The 13,459-nt window shown below is 67.2% G+C and overlaps 1 protein-coding gene across 8 annotated transcripts in view; it reads left to right on the top strand.

Moving 5' to 3' along the window:
• Positions 1 to 13,459, top strand: part of LOC116742776 (plectin) — a 58,408-nt gene that overhangs the window by 20,946 nt on the left and 24,003 nt on the right. Inside the window, exon 1 of one of the 8 annotated variants that reach the window (XM_032610655.1) lies at positions 2,040 to 2,808. The exons of 4 other annotated variants lie outside the window; for them this stretch is intronic. In XM_032610655.1, coding sequence (XP_032466546.1) covers positions 2,271 to 2,808 — 538 coding nt within the window. In that variant the 5' untranslated portion in view covers positions 2,040 to 2,270. Of the gene's footprint in view, positions 1 to 2,039; positions 2,809 to 8,224; positions 8,555 to 9,864; positions 10,043 to 12,946; positions 13,164 to 13,459 lie in introns of those variants that run through there. 3 more of the 8 variants (XM_032610661.1, XM_032610659.1, XM_032610660.1) reach the window with 3 other exon arrangements.

Here is a 13,459-nt window from a genome sequence, read left to right as displayed (position 1 = left end):
GGGCGGGGCTGGTGGGAGGGAGGGGGATTCCCCTTCGTGCCCCGCCCACCCCCACCCCCCTTTCTTCAGCGTCCCAAACGGCTGCCCTCTCCTGCGGGGATGGCGTGGGTTGTCACGGGGCTGAGGGGCTTGGCCAAAGACCCGTGCAAGTCTGTGTGGAAGGAGAGACCTTAGGTCTGGGGGCCTTGGGTGTGGCCTGGAGTCATTTTGGGAGGGGGCATGCTGTGGGGTCAGCTTGGTAGGAGCTTGGGGGTTGAGGGGTTAGGTCGGGGAATCAAACCAGGGAAATGTGCGGTGGACGTATGGGGTGGTTAGGAGGGAGAGGAGGTCAGAGTGGGGCTGTGGGGTGGGCAGGGGAGTGCACGGGAGATCGGGGTGGGGCAGGGGGAGCGCAGGAGGTCCGGGGGAGGGCTGAGGGTCAGGCCAGGAGTGGGTCTTCCGTGGGCACAGGGCCGGGCCGGGTCACTGGCCTGAGTGCTGGCCTGAAACCACAGCTGGTGTTGGTTCTCGAAGCCACAGCCGTGATGCCCGGCAGGGTCCGCAGGCGCCGCTAGTCTGAGGGGGCGTGGCCGTTGCCCACTCCAGCGCCTGCTGGGCGTCCTCCCCGGCCGGTGTCCCGCGGGGTTCCCGCCGGCGGAGGGAGAGCGGCGCCGCAGAGCTGGCGGGCCGGGCTGTGGGAACAGTTGGCTGTGCCTGCAGTTTCCTCTGCCACAACTCGTGTGTGTGTGTGTGTGTGTGTGTGTGTGTGTGTGTTGGGAGCCGGCTCTGCACTGCCATGGCAACGGCCTCATAAACCCGCCCCCACGCGCAGCCTGTTGGCCGCCTGCCCGCCCGAGCCTCCCACCTCGGGATCCCCCCCCCCTTCCGCCCTATTTATAAACAGTCCCCGAGTTAGCAGTGCTGGGAATGGGTGTGTCCGCTTGGGGGAGGGGAGAAAGCGCGGGGACAGGTGTGAGTGGTGCAGCACCAAGTGGGAGAGCGGGGTATTGGGTGGAATGGGGAGGCGCGGGATGTCCGTGGTTGGAGCCTCAGCTCTGAGGGCCTAGGGGTGACTGCTGGGCGTGGCCGGGCCAGGCTGCAGGGTGTTCACGTGGAGCACACAGCCCCTTCCCCCACTGCTGCTGGTCCCCCTTTCACTGGGGCCCCCGACCCTCTTCTAGCCTGGTGCTACTCTCCCCTCATCTGTCCAGCTGGCTCGAAGGAGGCACTCAGGCTGCCCAGGGTGGGGTGTCTCCTGGCGGCAGGGGCTCTGGGCCGCCGGTGGCTTTGGGTCCCTGTGGCAGCCGAGAGCTTCTGGCCTCCAACAGCTGGCCTGGGGCGGTGGTGGATGGAGGCCACTCAGAGCCCCTACCCTGTGCCCTGCACACAGTGCTTGGACTCTCAGCCGACTCCCTGTTCCTGGCCCACCCTTGATCTGGCCTGGCATGGCAAGTGTTAAAGAGGGTGGCCGTTGTCTGGGTCCGACATCTGGAGGTGGGGGCTCTGTCCCTTTGCCTGCTTGATGGCAGGCAGCCAGTGGTGCCTACAGCCTGTCCATGTGCTGCAGCAGCTGCCCCTGCCATTCCCCTCAGACCTCTGCCCCCCCAAGACCGCAGCGCTTCCCTCAGCCCTTGAGTCCCCCCAAGACCTCAGCTCTCCTCCCTTAGACCTAGAGGACCCCCTGCCCAGACGGCCCAACCCTCCTCTTCAGGTCCTTGTGAATCCCTGAGGCTCTGAGACCACAACCCTGAGTTGGGTCCTGGGCCTAAGGACCCTCCTGCTCTCTCCTCTCCCGCTTCCCTTCTGCCAGCCTTTTAGATTCTGGGTCCACAGCCACTCCCGTCCACCCTCCCCCTAATCTTAGGAACTCTGAAGGAAGTGTTTAGAAACTGATGTAATTTCTGACGTGGAGCCGCGGGCCTGGGGAGGGAGGGGGCCTGCCTTGGGGATGGCCGCCGCTGCGAGGTGCCCCCCACTCTGCGAGGGGCCCTGTTAGCTGAGGGTGGGAGGGGCCGCCCTTGCTGCTGAGTCAGAGGGGGCCGGCCTGGGCGTCCTGAAGGGCGGGCAGGCGGGAGGCTCGCGCAAGCGGTGGGCAGGCCGCAGTGCCGGCAGGAATCGCACGGAGCCAGAGAGCCAGGCGCCGCGAGCCACAAGCCCGGAGCCCGCGCCCTCGAGCTCAGCGCCACGGCCTGCCTACCCTTCGGCCCCGGTCGCACCTTGTGCCGAGGGCGTCTCCTGGACCTCCTCCCTGTGCCCCGCCCGCCGCCCTCGACTCACCGGCTCAGGCAGCCATGGTGGCCGGCATGCTTATGCCGCTGGACCAGCTGCGGACCATTTACGAGGTGCTCTTCCGCGAGGGCGTGATGGTGGCCAAGAAGGACCGGCGGCCCCGCAGCCTGCATCCCCACGTGCCCGGTGTCACCAACCTGCAGGTCACGCGCGCCATGGCCTCTCTGCGGGCGCGGGGCCTGGTGCGGGAGACCTTCGCCTGGCGCCACTTTTACTGGTACCTCACCAACGAGGGTATTGCCCACCTGCGCCAGTACCTGCACCTGCCGCCGGAAATCGTGCCCGCCTCTTTGCAGCGGGTGCGCCGCCCTGTCGCCATGGTGATGCCTGCCCGCCGCACCCCCCACGTGCAGGCCGTGCAGGGTCCCCTGGGCTGCCCGCCCAAGCGGGGGCCGCTGCCAGCCGAGGACCCTACCCGTGAGGAGCGGTGGGTCTACCGCCGGAAGGAGCCTGAGGAGGGGGCACCTGAGCCCCCTGTGGTGCCCGCCACCACCCCAGGGACCCTGGCGAGGCCTGGCCCGGAGCCTGCCCCTGCCGCAGGTAGCTGTGTCCTGGCCCCAGGGTGGGGGATGGGAGGGGGTGCTGGGGCCTGGGCCTGGTGGGCTGGGGTGGGCAGCCAGTGTGCAAAAGCTTTGCTCCCGCCAGTAGGGGGCGCTGTTTCTGCCTGCGCGCTCTGGTCAGTGGACCCATAGGGCTCCTCCTCCTGGCTTGAGGACCTTGGGGTGGGTAGGCCAAGGAGGAGCCGGTGGGTTACTGCCAGCCCATCCCCAGGCACACCCCGGAGCTAGGGGTGGGGCTTGTGGTTCTTGGACTGGCAGGACCAGCTGTTAACACAGCCCTGGCCGCACCCTCAGCCCCCTCCCCAGCGTTGCCCTTGTCATATGCCCTGCTCACCCCCCTCCCTGCCCTCCCACCCCCGCATGCCCCCCTCCCCCGGCCCGGCGACTTGTCGGCCCTGAGGCCCTCTCAGCAGGAGGTGGGGGCATGCAGAGGAGGTGCTGGGATGGGACAGCGGTGTAGCTTCTCTCCAACAGTGTGGGTGACTCCCTGACCTTTCTGAGCCTTGAGTTTGTCCAGTTGGGGTGGCACCTGCCCCCATGGTTGTGTGGCACAGATGTGATACTGTGATTGGCCGTTTGGTCGGCTTGGGGTTGGTGATGGCCTAGACGGGCAGCCCTGGGTTGGGGCGAGAAGAGCAGACCCTAGGTAGGAACATCTGCTGCTGGGCCTGAGGCCAAGGCATGGCGGGTGCAGGGCCCAGCCTGGGGTCTAGGCAGATCCTTCCCAGCGGGAGCCAGGTCTCAGAGGATGGGACAGGTCCTCTTGTCCCAGAGGTGGCCAGCAAGCCCTTGCTGTGTCCCTGCTCTGTGGCATCCCTCTGTCCCTAAGCACCTGTGCTGCAGGACCCAGATGGGCAGAGGGTCCCGTGCAGCTCGAGGCTCACACGTGCGCTCTGGAGCTCATTGGCCTTGGCCTTGAGGTGGGGCAGCCCGCACCTGCTTCCGTCTCTGTGTCTCACTACCTGGGGAGGAACTTGGTTTCTGAGGGGTGGGCAGGGGGCCTGGGGTGAGGCTAGCAGCGTGGGTAGGAGTTTGCCAGGTAAATGAACGTGGTCTGGGGACCCAGGCGCAGGCCCAGGTGCTGAGCGGAAGCGCCGGCCCTGGCCTGGTCTGGGTTGGACCTGCAAACTCGGGCCTAGGTGTGGGAGCCCATCTGGGAGGATCAGTGAGGCTGTGGGCAGAGGGGCAGCCTCGGGCTCACCACACGGCCTCTCCAGCTCCTGTCAATGGGGTGACAGTGACACCCACAAAGAGTCAGTAGTGCTTCGCTGGGTGCTTGGTCACACCCGGTGGCCGGCTCTCGGCCTGAGCCTTCTCCCCCAACCTTCGCCTCGCTGCTGCCCCTACCCTGCTCAGTGGCTGGTGGACAAACCTTCTCCCCCTTCTTGGGTCAGGGGTGTGGTGAGCGCAAGCCCCTCCCTCCCCTTCGCTCCTTCCTTCCTTGTCTGTGGCCTGGCTGGGCTGGGCCTGGTGGCTGGGCGGGCAGTTGGCCGTGGGCCAGGAGGGGAGACTGGGTGTGGCTGCAGTGGGCAGAGCGGGGGGTGGGGGGGTGGGGGGACCCCGCAGCCCTGACGGAGGTGACTCAGTCTTCCCTTCCCGGCCGCAGTCGCCGGTGGCAGCTCAGAGTTTCCAACAGGAAATGAGCTCCAGCTCCAGGATGAGTCAGGGCCGGCGGGTGTGGGCTCCCCTTCCCCTTGGTCCCTCAGGCCTAGCACAGGATCTGAGTGCCACTCTGGGTACGGGAGGACGCCTAGGGCGCTTTGGGTGCTGGGTGTGGCACAGGCTACATCCAGGTCTGCAGGGGTTGGGACGCTCCACACTCTGGCTAGGAAGGTTCTGATGACATTTAGAACCATCGACGTCCCAGAGTTTTAAAGATTATCAAGTGATGAGCCACACAGCCGCCTCCTTCCTCACAGCCTCGCCCCCCAGTCAGCTTGCAGAAGGACCAGGTCAACAGCCCCTGGGGCCAGCCGCCCTGCTTACCAGAGTGGCCTTGGTCAGGTGGGCTGCCTGTGCACGTCCAGCCCCGGCTGGGGAGTGACGGACGCTGCAGGGCAGTCAGCTGTGCCTGCCGCGCCACGGTCCCCACCGTGAGGCCACCCGCCCACCTGTGCCCTGCTGGTCTGCTCCTCCAAGTGGGAAGGTGTCCACTCGCTTGTTCAGCCACTTACCAGCCAGACCCAGGCCGAGTCCCGGCCCGGGAGCCCCCAGCGTCTGGGGATGGGCTGGATGCAGAGCTAGCAGGGAGGGCCCCTGTGTGGAGTGACGAGGACCGCGCTTGGCCAAGAGCCGCCTGGCAGGAGGAGGGACAGAGGGAGGCCAGGTGGCGGGAGGGCGAGGAATTTGGGGTTGCTTTGTGTGATAGAAAACTCGTGGAATGGGTTTTTATATATGAATTTCATTTATGTTTCAAGTGGTAATGCTCGGCGTGGCTTAAAATTCACAGTGAACTGAAACTTCTGTAGAGAAGAGGTACCATCCGAACGCCCTCAGCACTTGTGCTGCTCCGACAGCGTCTTACACGGCAGACGCAGGTGGCCTTCGGGGTCTTGCTTCTCCTGACCCCGCTGTGCACCTGGCTCTCCCATGCGGCTTGTCCCCCATGCAGGGGACACAGAGTCAGCGCACAGAGCTGCCGTGCTCCTTTTCACGGCGCGTGGCGCCCCAGCCAGCCTTCCGTGAGTCTCCAGCTTTGTGTCTGGGCTGTCTTCAGAGAAATCTGCAGAACTCTGGCAGGTTTTCTAAGCAGGGCGCGCGGGCCACGATTAGGTTTGTCTTCTACTGGGTTCTGCGGTGGCTGGGCAGGCCAGCGCCCGGGGAGGGGAGGAGCGCAGAGGCTGGGACTCAGTGAAGAGATGTCACCTTTGTCAGGGCTGGAGGCTGTGGTAGCTGCGCCTGAGCTGGTCGTGGGGGATATGGTGGGGAGGGGTCCAGGAGAGGCCGGGGGGCGCAGGCTGGTGGGGCCTGTGCAGCAAGGGGGAGGCTGCGGGGTGGGCCGGGGTGGGCCGGGCAGGCACCGGAGGGAGACCGGTCCTCTGGCCCCGCCTGAGGGCTCAGGGGCTGCAGGCAGGCTGGTCCGACCTGTTGATCCGCTGAGCTTCGGCTCTGCTGGGCTTGCTGACTAAGGGGTGGCCGTGAGGAGGAGCCACGGCTCCCAGGGCTCCAGCGAGCCTGCCCTCCACCTCCCATCCTTTCCCTCCTTCCTGCCTTCCCTTCCTTTCCTCTCTACCGGTCGGCAGCCATGGACAGGTTCAGCATGGAGGAGCTGATTCAGCTGGGCCAAGGTAGGGCAGGGCTGGGTGGGGGCTGCAGGCCTTTGGGAGGGAGGGATCCAGGCCTCTCCCCTCCAGCCTGTGGCCGGGGCCCTGGAGGGGCAGGACTCGGGACTCGGGACTCGGGGATGGGCACGGCTCCCTCTCAGAGGTGCCCGGGCGTGTGTGGTGTGGGATGGAGGCTCCGGGAGCTGCAGGCCCTGCCCCCAGGTCCCTGGCGGGGGGCGGGGGGTGCTGCCCGCCACCCTCGAGCGAGGGACACCCTTGCCTCTGGGAGCGGTTCTCCCCCGGCTGTTGACTCCTCTGAGGAGCCCAGTCCCAGCCTTCAGAGCTGGCTGCCGCAGGCCAGTTTCCTTCAGAAGTGAGTTTCTGCGGCACGGGGTTGATGGGCAGGAGGCTTGGGTGGCCTGGCCCTCCACCCCTTCACCCCTCCGGTCCTCTTCTCGTTGCCCCTGGCCTCCCCATGTGGACCAGGGGGCCTCTATCCCGGCGGCCAGAGGCCAAGTGTGGTTTGCCGTGCTTTGCTACAGGCTGACCACGCACTCCAGGCAGACCGCCGGGGCTGACATCACAGCCTTGTGTGACCGAGCGTGAGCCCCTCATCCTTTCTGTGCCTTGGTTTCCTCATCTGTACGATGCAGTAATACACGGGGCTTACTCCGTAGCTTTCTCTGAGGATTGGAATAGAATGGTGCTGGACACAGGGGAAGCGCTACAAAATGGGGTACCAACCCCAGTGCTCTGTCTGCTTGGGCCTGAGGGGTCCAGGCTGCTGGGAAGAGAGCGGAAGGACCGTGACCCCCATGTCCTGTTTCCTGAGCGCACTGAGGCCTGGGTCAGTCCAGGATGTGATGTGGGCCGGTACCTCGGCCCCAAGCGTTCTGCAGACCCGCCGCTGATGGGGTCTGGGTGGGGTCAGCGTAGACACTGGGACTGTCCTGGGGTGGGGAGGCACGGCCCGAGCTGGGGGGCGGGCACTCACGTGGCCCAGCCCAATTTGACCTGAGATGTCGCCTTGGGGAGGCCATCCCGTCCCTCTGGGCCAGGTGTTGCGTCCTGTGACTTGTGCAGGGGGGTGGGGGGAGCCCTTGCCTGTGTGGCCTTTCCGAGTGCTCCCCCACTGCTGTCCTTACCCCACGAGGCCGGCAGGGCGGGGCCGTGCCCCATTCAAGGGGGATGTGAGCCCCCGAGGCCCACATGCCGGTGCTCGGCCTGTTCCAGGAGGCTTCTTATTATTATTAGAATCACCCGTGGGAGCCTGGGGGGAGCGTCGGGTGGTGGGGTGGTGCCGCCCAGTCAGCCTGGGCTCCTGCGAGGCTCTGGGCCCAGGTGCCCTCGCTCTGCACGTCATGTTCTAAGTCTGGACACATGACGGGCCTCGCTGGGCCTCCTTGGATATTTATATCCCCCGGGCCCCCTGCCCACCCCTCCCCTCCCCCACGGACACAGGCACTGCTGCTGTCAGCGGCACCACCGCCATTGCCGGGCTCACTGCTCCCTCCGAGGGGCCTGTGACCCTCCCCACACCCCGCACCCATTCCCTGTCGGACCCGTGGGCTCCCGCCACTGTCCCCAATGAAGATTGTGCCGGGTAGGTGGGGCAGCCTTCGAAAGCCCGGCTGGGGCCGAGGGTGGGAGGCTCTGTCCTTACCTCTGTGCACTGTCTGCTCTCCAGGCCGGCACCTGGGCCCCTCCCCCGCACCCTGTCTGTTGTCCTGTGGGGGTAGGGGCGTGCGTCGGGGGCTCTGGCCACTTGTCTTTGAGGGTGGTTAGGTCAGCTGCCAGCCTGGGAGGCCAGCGAGGGCTGGGGTGCTGGCAGCTGTCACCAGAGGGTACCCTTGGAGGCAGAGTGGGGTGCTCGGGCACCACGGTCGCCCTCCTGGTGGGGGTGGGGGCAGGACTGTGCTGAGGCCGCCCAGGGCCCAGGCTGTGGGGGGGCTGCCGCTCGGCCTGGCTTCCCCGTAGGCCCCTCCTCCTGGCGGGTGTGGCCGAGGGTGGGCAGGGGTTAAGGCTCCCGCTAACCTTGAGCGTGACAGCGTGATAGCTGCGCTGGGACAGCTGAGCCGGCGCCGCCTGGGAGGGTGGGGAGCGCGGAGCGGCCGGGAGGGGTTGAGAGGGGGGCTGGCGGGAGCACAGTTGGTGCAGCAGCAGCGGCAGCGGCAGCAGCGCCAGGGCCGGTCTCTGGGCGCCTGGCGGACGGTGGTAGGGCGGTCCTGCAGGGGGCGGTCCCTGGTCCCGGGCACCCCCCGCCGTCCTCTCCGCTCGGGGAAGGGAGGGGGCTGCCCGGCCTCGAGCAGCCCTTCCGAAGGGCGATTCCGCCTGCTCTGCTCTCCAGAGCCATGGAGCCGTCGGGCAGTCTGTTCCCTTCCCTGGTGGTCGTGGGCCACGTTGTCACCCTGGCCGCTGTGTGGCACTGGCACAGGGGGCGCCGGCGGGCGCAGGATGAGCAAGGTAAGCCCGCTGGTGGCTACTGTCCGGGCTGCTGTCACCAGCCGCCACCCCGTCAGGAGGCTGAGGGCGGGGCGGGCAAGGGGCCGCCTCCCTCCCGCCCCTGCGTCTCCCTACGCCCTCCCCTTCCGTCCCGGGGAAGCAGCTCTGGCACGTGCTCAGAGGCGGTGTTGCCCCCGCCTCCTACCCTGCTTCTCTGGGCAGGGCCGGGGCTCTGTGGCGTCGTCAGCTTGGAGCCCCGCTCCGGACAGGTGGGGAGTGGGCGGCAGGGGCAGTGCAGGAGCGTCCAGTCCGGAAGGGAGGTCCCTCTCTAGCAGTCAGGGACAGGGTGAGCACAGGTGACTATGCACAGAAACTGCAGCTGGCAGGTACAGGCCGGGTGTCCTGGGGCAGGTCTTGGGAGAGCTCCTGCCCAGGACTGAGGTGGGGATGGGCCTGGGCGGAGCCTTCCCGCCCCTGCGCAGAGGTGAGGCAGGTACCTAAGCACCCATGGCCAGGGCCTAGGAACGCCTGGGACCGGCAGCCTGGCTGTGCTCTGCCCGCCCCCTGCTCCAGGTCACCCGCTCTGGGCTGTAGCCCTTGGCAGCAGCTGCGTGCAGCCCAGGAGGGTGGGGCCTCCACTCAAGTGAATGAGCTGGGGGGCGGGGGCCTGGGGACTGGGGTTCTGGCCAGAGGGACTGCCCCACTGGGGACCTGCCGGTCCGCACTGGGCATAGCCTGGAGTGTGGAGGCTTGCCCTCAGTGGGGGTGGCCAGAGCTGGCCCCTGGCAGGGATGCTGGCCCCGCTGGGCCCTAGGTCTGAGTCCGGACGGGCCTTCTAGGCGTGGCCTTGGGGGCTGGGGAGCAGCTGGTGACTCAGCGGCAGGGACGGTCAATAAAAACGCTCGGGCCAGGACTTCTTTGCTGTGGGTTGGTCTCCCTCCCTCAGCCTGCTGCTGTGCCCTGTCCCCACGTGGGGAAGGGGCTCCCCTTCGGCCGCCGTCCTAGCCTGCTCCCCGTCCCTGCTGCCCTTGGTGCCCCTCCTGCTCTGTTCCCGGCTGTCTCAGCCCCTGCTCCCCGCACTGCCCCCAGCCTCTCCCTCGAATCCTGCAGGGAGCGTTGTCCCAGGGAGCGGTTATCTTAGGGAGTTCCCAGGCCTCTTTGTCTTCGAGGGCAGCCTCCCCCTGCCCCCAGTCCCCCAGGCCTAGCCGGGTCCTCTCCCTCCACGTAGGGGCGCGGCTTCCAGGCTCACATGGGGCGGGGCGCCTGCCGGGGGCAGGTTCTCAGCGTCTGGCCGGCCGCCACGGCTGGGGAGGGTGTGGAGAGAAGAGCGGGCGGGCTGGGAAGCAGGCGCTGCACCGCCCCGTTTGCTCATGGCTGCGCCCGGCACACGGGGGGCGGGAGTCGCTCTTGCCACGCAGAAGGAGGTTGTGCTGGAACGGCCGTGCTGGCTGGATGGGGGCTGCGAGCAGGCCCGCAGGGGCTACCTCTACGGGCAGCTGTGCTGCGTAGGTGGGTGCATGCGGCTGGAGGGTGGTGGTGCAGGGGGGGTCACCTGCCTCTGCCTCCTTGTCATCTCCGCCACCGGGTGCTGCCCAGCCCAAGTGCAGCCCCACCCGCAGGCTCAGCTCCGGAAACACCTGGGGAGGAAGGCGGAGTGAGGTCCCCTCTGCCCCTTTGTTCCCTCTGGAGAAGGGGGAGGGGGAGGTGGGCGGGGCGGCTTGGGCCTGGGCCTCGGCTTCTGGGCACCAGGCAGTTGGCAGTCGGCCGCGTGAGGGGTGAGGGAGGAGCTGGGGGCGGGGCTGCAGGCCCTTGGCCTCCCGCCTCTCCTGGGCCGAGGTACCCTTCTCCGTCTGCAAGCTTCCTGTCCCAGGAGCGGCTCCACGAATCGTGGGGGGCTTCCAGCCTTAGTTTCCATATCTGTAGGAGGGGGCATCGATACTCTTCAGAGGGCATGGGCAGCTCTAGGGGACGCTGGGCTGGTGGACAGGACGGGGGTCAGGCAGATGTGCAGGCGCACCAGTGCTGGGGAATGTTCTGGGGAGGGCCGGCTGAGATGTGCTGCAGCCTGGCCTGTGGGGAGTCAGGCGGGGCAGGGCCGGCCTGGGAGGGGTTGTCTCTGGGTTTGAGCGCCCGAATAGGATGGACAGGGGAGGGAGCATCTACAGCTAGGGGCGAGGGGCTAGTTGGCAGGGCTGGAGGGAGGGGCTGTGGAGGGGGGAGAGGACGAGCTCTGAGACCCTGGGGGGAGCTCAGAGGCAAGAGGGCTTCCAGGGGGGCCGGGCGCTGGAGCCAGGCTTGGGAGGAGGAGGTGGAACCCCATCCCAGACGGTGAGACAGCATCCTTGGAGGCCCCTCGGTGGCAGAGAGAAATCTGGAGAAGGAGCTGGGGCTGGGGCCTGGGCTGGGGGCTCACCAAGTCCAGTGGGTCCTGCTTGTCCTGGATTCCCTGCTCCAGCTCCTGGCTCATTCCCAGGGGCCTCGTGTGTGTGCCCCTCCCCAGAATGACACCCCTACCCCTGCAGGCAGAGACCTCACCTCCCTGTTACAGCTGGACTAGCCCCGAGCCTGCATACAGCAGGCGCTCAGTACCGGCTTTTTGAACTTCTGCTAGGATGAGCGGCTGCGTTTCTGCAGGATCCAAACCCGGGGAGGGGCAGTGGGTGTTAGACCTTCTCGGTGACCCTGTCCTGGGAGTGCTGGCCAGCGTGGGGTCAGATTTGGGATTCTGGAGCGCCTCTGGAGGCTGAAGAGCTGATGTCCGTGGGGCCTCTCCAGGCCCTGCACAGAGGCTGCGGGGTGTGTAGAGCAGGTGCAGAGTCTGGGCTTGGGGCCTGAGGGGCCTCTCCGAGGTCGGGAGGGATGTGACATTCGGCAGAGCCCCGGAAGTCTGGCTGTGCCCCTAGGGCCAGGGGTGGGGTGTAAGCAGCTTCACCTGGCTTGGGCACCCCCTACCCCATGGGGTTTGGGCGCCCTCCTGTGGCTACAGAAGGGCAAGCGGGGATGGGGTGGGGTGAGGTTTCCCTGGAGCAGAGGCTGTGGGCATGGGGGGGCAGCGCTGACAGCTGGATCACATCACATCTGCCTGGAAAATTCTGTGGTCGGGGCGGTGCATTCTTTCCTGCGGTGGTCGGGCAGCCTGGGCAGTCCCCACGCTTCCAGGGGCAGCTGTGTGTGAGACCAGAGGGAGCAGGCCAGGCGGCACCCCGGTGCCCTTTGTCCTCCCACCTTCACAGCCCAAATAGCTGTTATCTGTGCGCCCCACCCGTCCTGCCCCCACTGCCCCCAGGTGCGGCTTCCTTTCCTGTGAGTCACCGTGCGGGGGAGGGGGGCCTCCCCATCCCTGACTCACTGGCTGCTGCCCCCCCCCCCGCCACCCTGTGCTCCCCTCTGGCCCCAGACCCCCCCTCCCTACCGTGGGGCAGAGTTCCTGTGTCTCAGGGCTGGGCAGTCCTGCTGGGTGAGTCAGCGCTCGGCTATGTGCCCCCTCCCGCCCTGCTGTGTGCTCTGCCTTCGGATGGGGCACTGCTCCAGGACGTGCCTGGTGGGCAGCTCGGGAAGGGCCCGCCTGGCACTGGACCATAGTGGCCCTGGAGCCAGGGGCACAGTGGAGCCTGGCTCCCACCCCACAGAGGGCATGTAGGTCTATAAGAAGGGATGATTTAGGGGGGCTGCAAGGAAGGGATGGGCCCTTGCACCCCCCCAAGCCGGGTGTCACTCAGCTTGGGGGTCCCTCCTTAGAGCCCCTCCAGCAGGTAGTGTCACTCAGCTTGGGGGTCCCTCCTTAGAGCCCCTCCAGCAGGTAGGTAGTGTCACTCAGCTTGGGGGTCGCTCCTTAGAGCCCCTCCAGCAGGTGGTAGTGTCACTCAGCTTGGGGGTCGCTCCTTAGAGCCCCTCCAGCAGGTGGTAGTGTCACTCAGCTTGGGGGTCCCTCCTTAGAGCCCCTCCAGCAGGTAGTGTCACTCAGCTTGGGGGTCGCTCCTTAGAGCCCCTCCAGCAGGTAGCGTGGGCACGCACAGGGGTAGCCCTGGGCTCGGCAGCCCTGAGCCGGTGCTTGCCCAAGACGTGTGACCCGTGGGCTCCCTGGGCCCAGCAGCACTCAGGTACCCTCCCTGTGGGGGGGCCCTCCTTTGGAGTGGCCGTGAGGAAGGCGTGTGGTTCCCTGTGATTCCGGCGAGTTGCCAGGTCCCCTTGTACCCCCGGGTCCCGCCGGGGGCTGCAGCAGGCTGGGTGGGTGAGGAAACCCCTGGGTTTCCTGTTTCTGTCGGGCTGTGGGTGTGGCCATGGGGGAGGGGTCACCTTCCTCCTTCCCGCAGGGACACTCCCTCTCTGGGGGTTGTGCTGGGTGGGGTAGGGCTCCAGGGGCGGGGACAGCAGTTGGGGAGTACTGCGGGCTGGGCGTGGCCCCACCGACTGGGCTCTGAGCTGAGCTGAGCTGAGCCACTGAGCGAGCACCTTCGCCGCCGGAGCACAGCACCTGGGGACTGAGGGACACAGCACCGAAGGGGTGGGCGCGGCATCATGTCTCAGAATTGGCTCCAAGTGCCCGAGCCCAAGGGCCTGGGTCACAAGAGAACCAGCTCGGAGGACAACCTCTACCTGGCTGTGCTCAGGGCTTCAGAGGGCAAGAAAGGTAGCGGGCACTCCTCGCTCGGCAGGGCAGTCGTGGGGCAGGAAGGGTCCAGTTCCTGCCGTGGGAAACGTGGCACTGGGTGGGGTGGGGCCCAGACTCTGAGGGTCTGAATTTGGGGGACAGACTGAGACAGGTGGCTGGCGCCACGGGGAGCGTGCTGTGTCCTGGCCCAGGTGCAGAGCTGCCGGGGTCAGGGGGCCAGCCACCCGTGCCCAGCACAGAGAGGCCGGCAGTGGCCTGTGGGCCTCGGGTTTCGGGCAGTGGGGGGGGGGACGGCTCTCTGTGTGCCGGGAAAG

This window comes from Phocoena sinus, chromosome 17, assembly GCF_008692025.1.
Source record: "Phocoena sinus isolate mPhoSin1 chromosome 17, mPhoSin1.pri, whole genome shotgun sequence".
NCBI classification, from domain to species: Eukaryota; Metazoa; Chordata; class Mammalia; order Artiodactyla; family Phocoenidae; genus Phocoena; species Phocoena sinus.
Note: the sequence above shows the minus strand (reverse complement) of the source record. Positions and strands in the feature narration are given on the sequence as shown.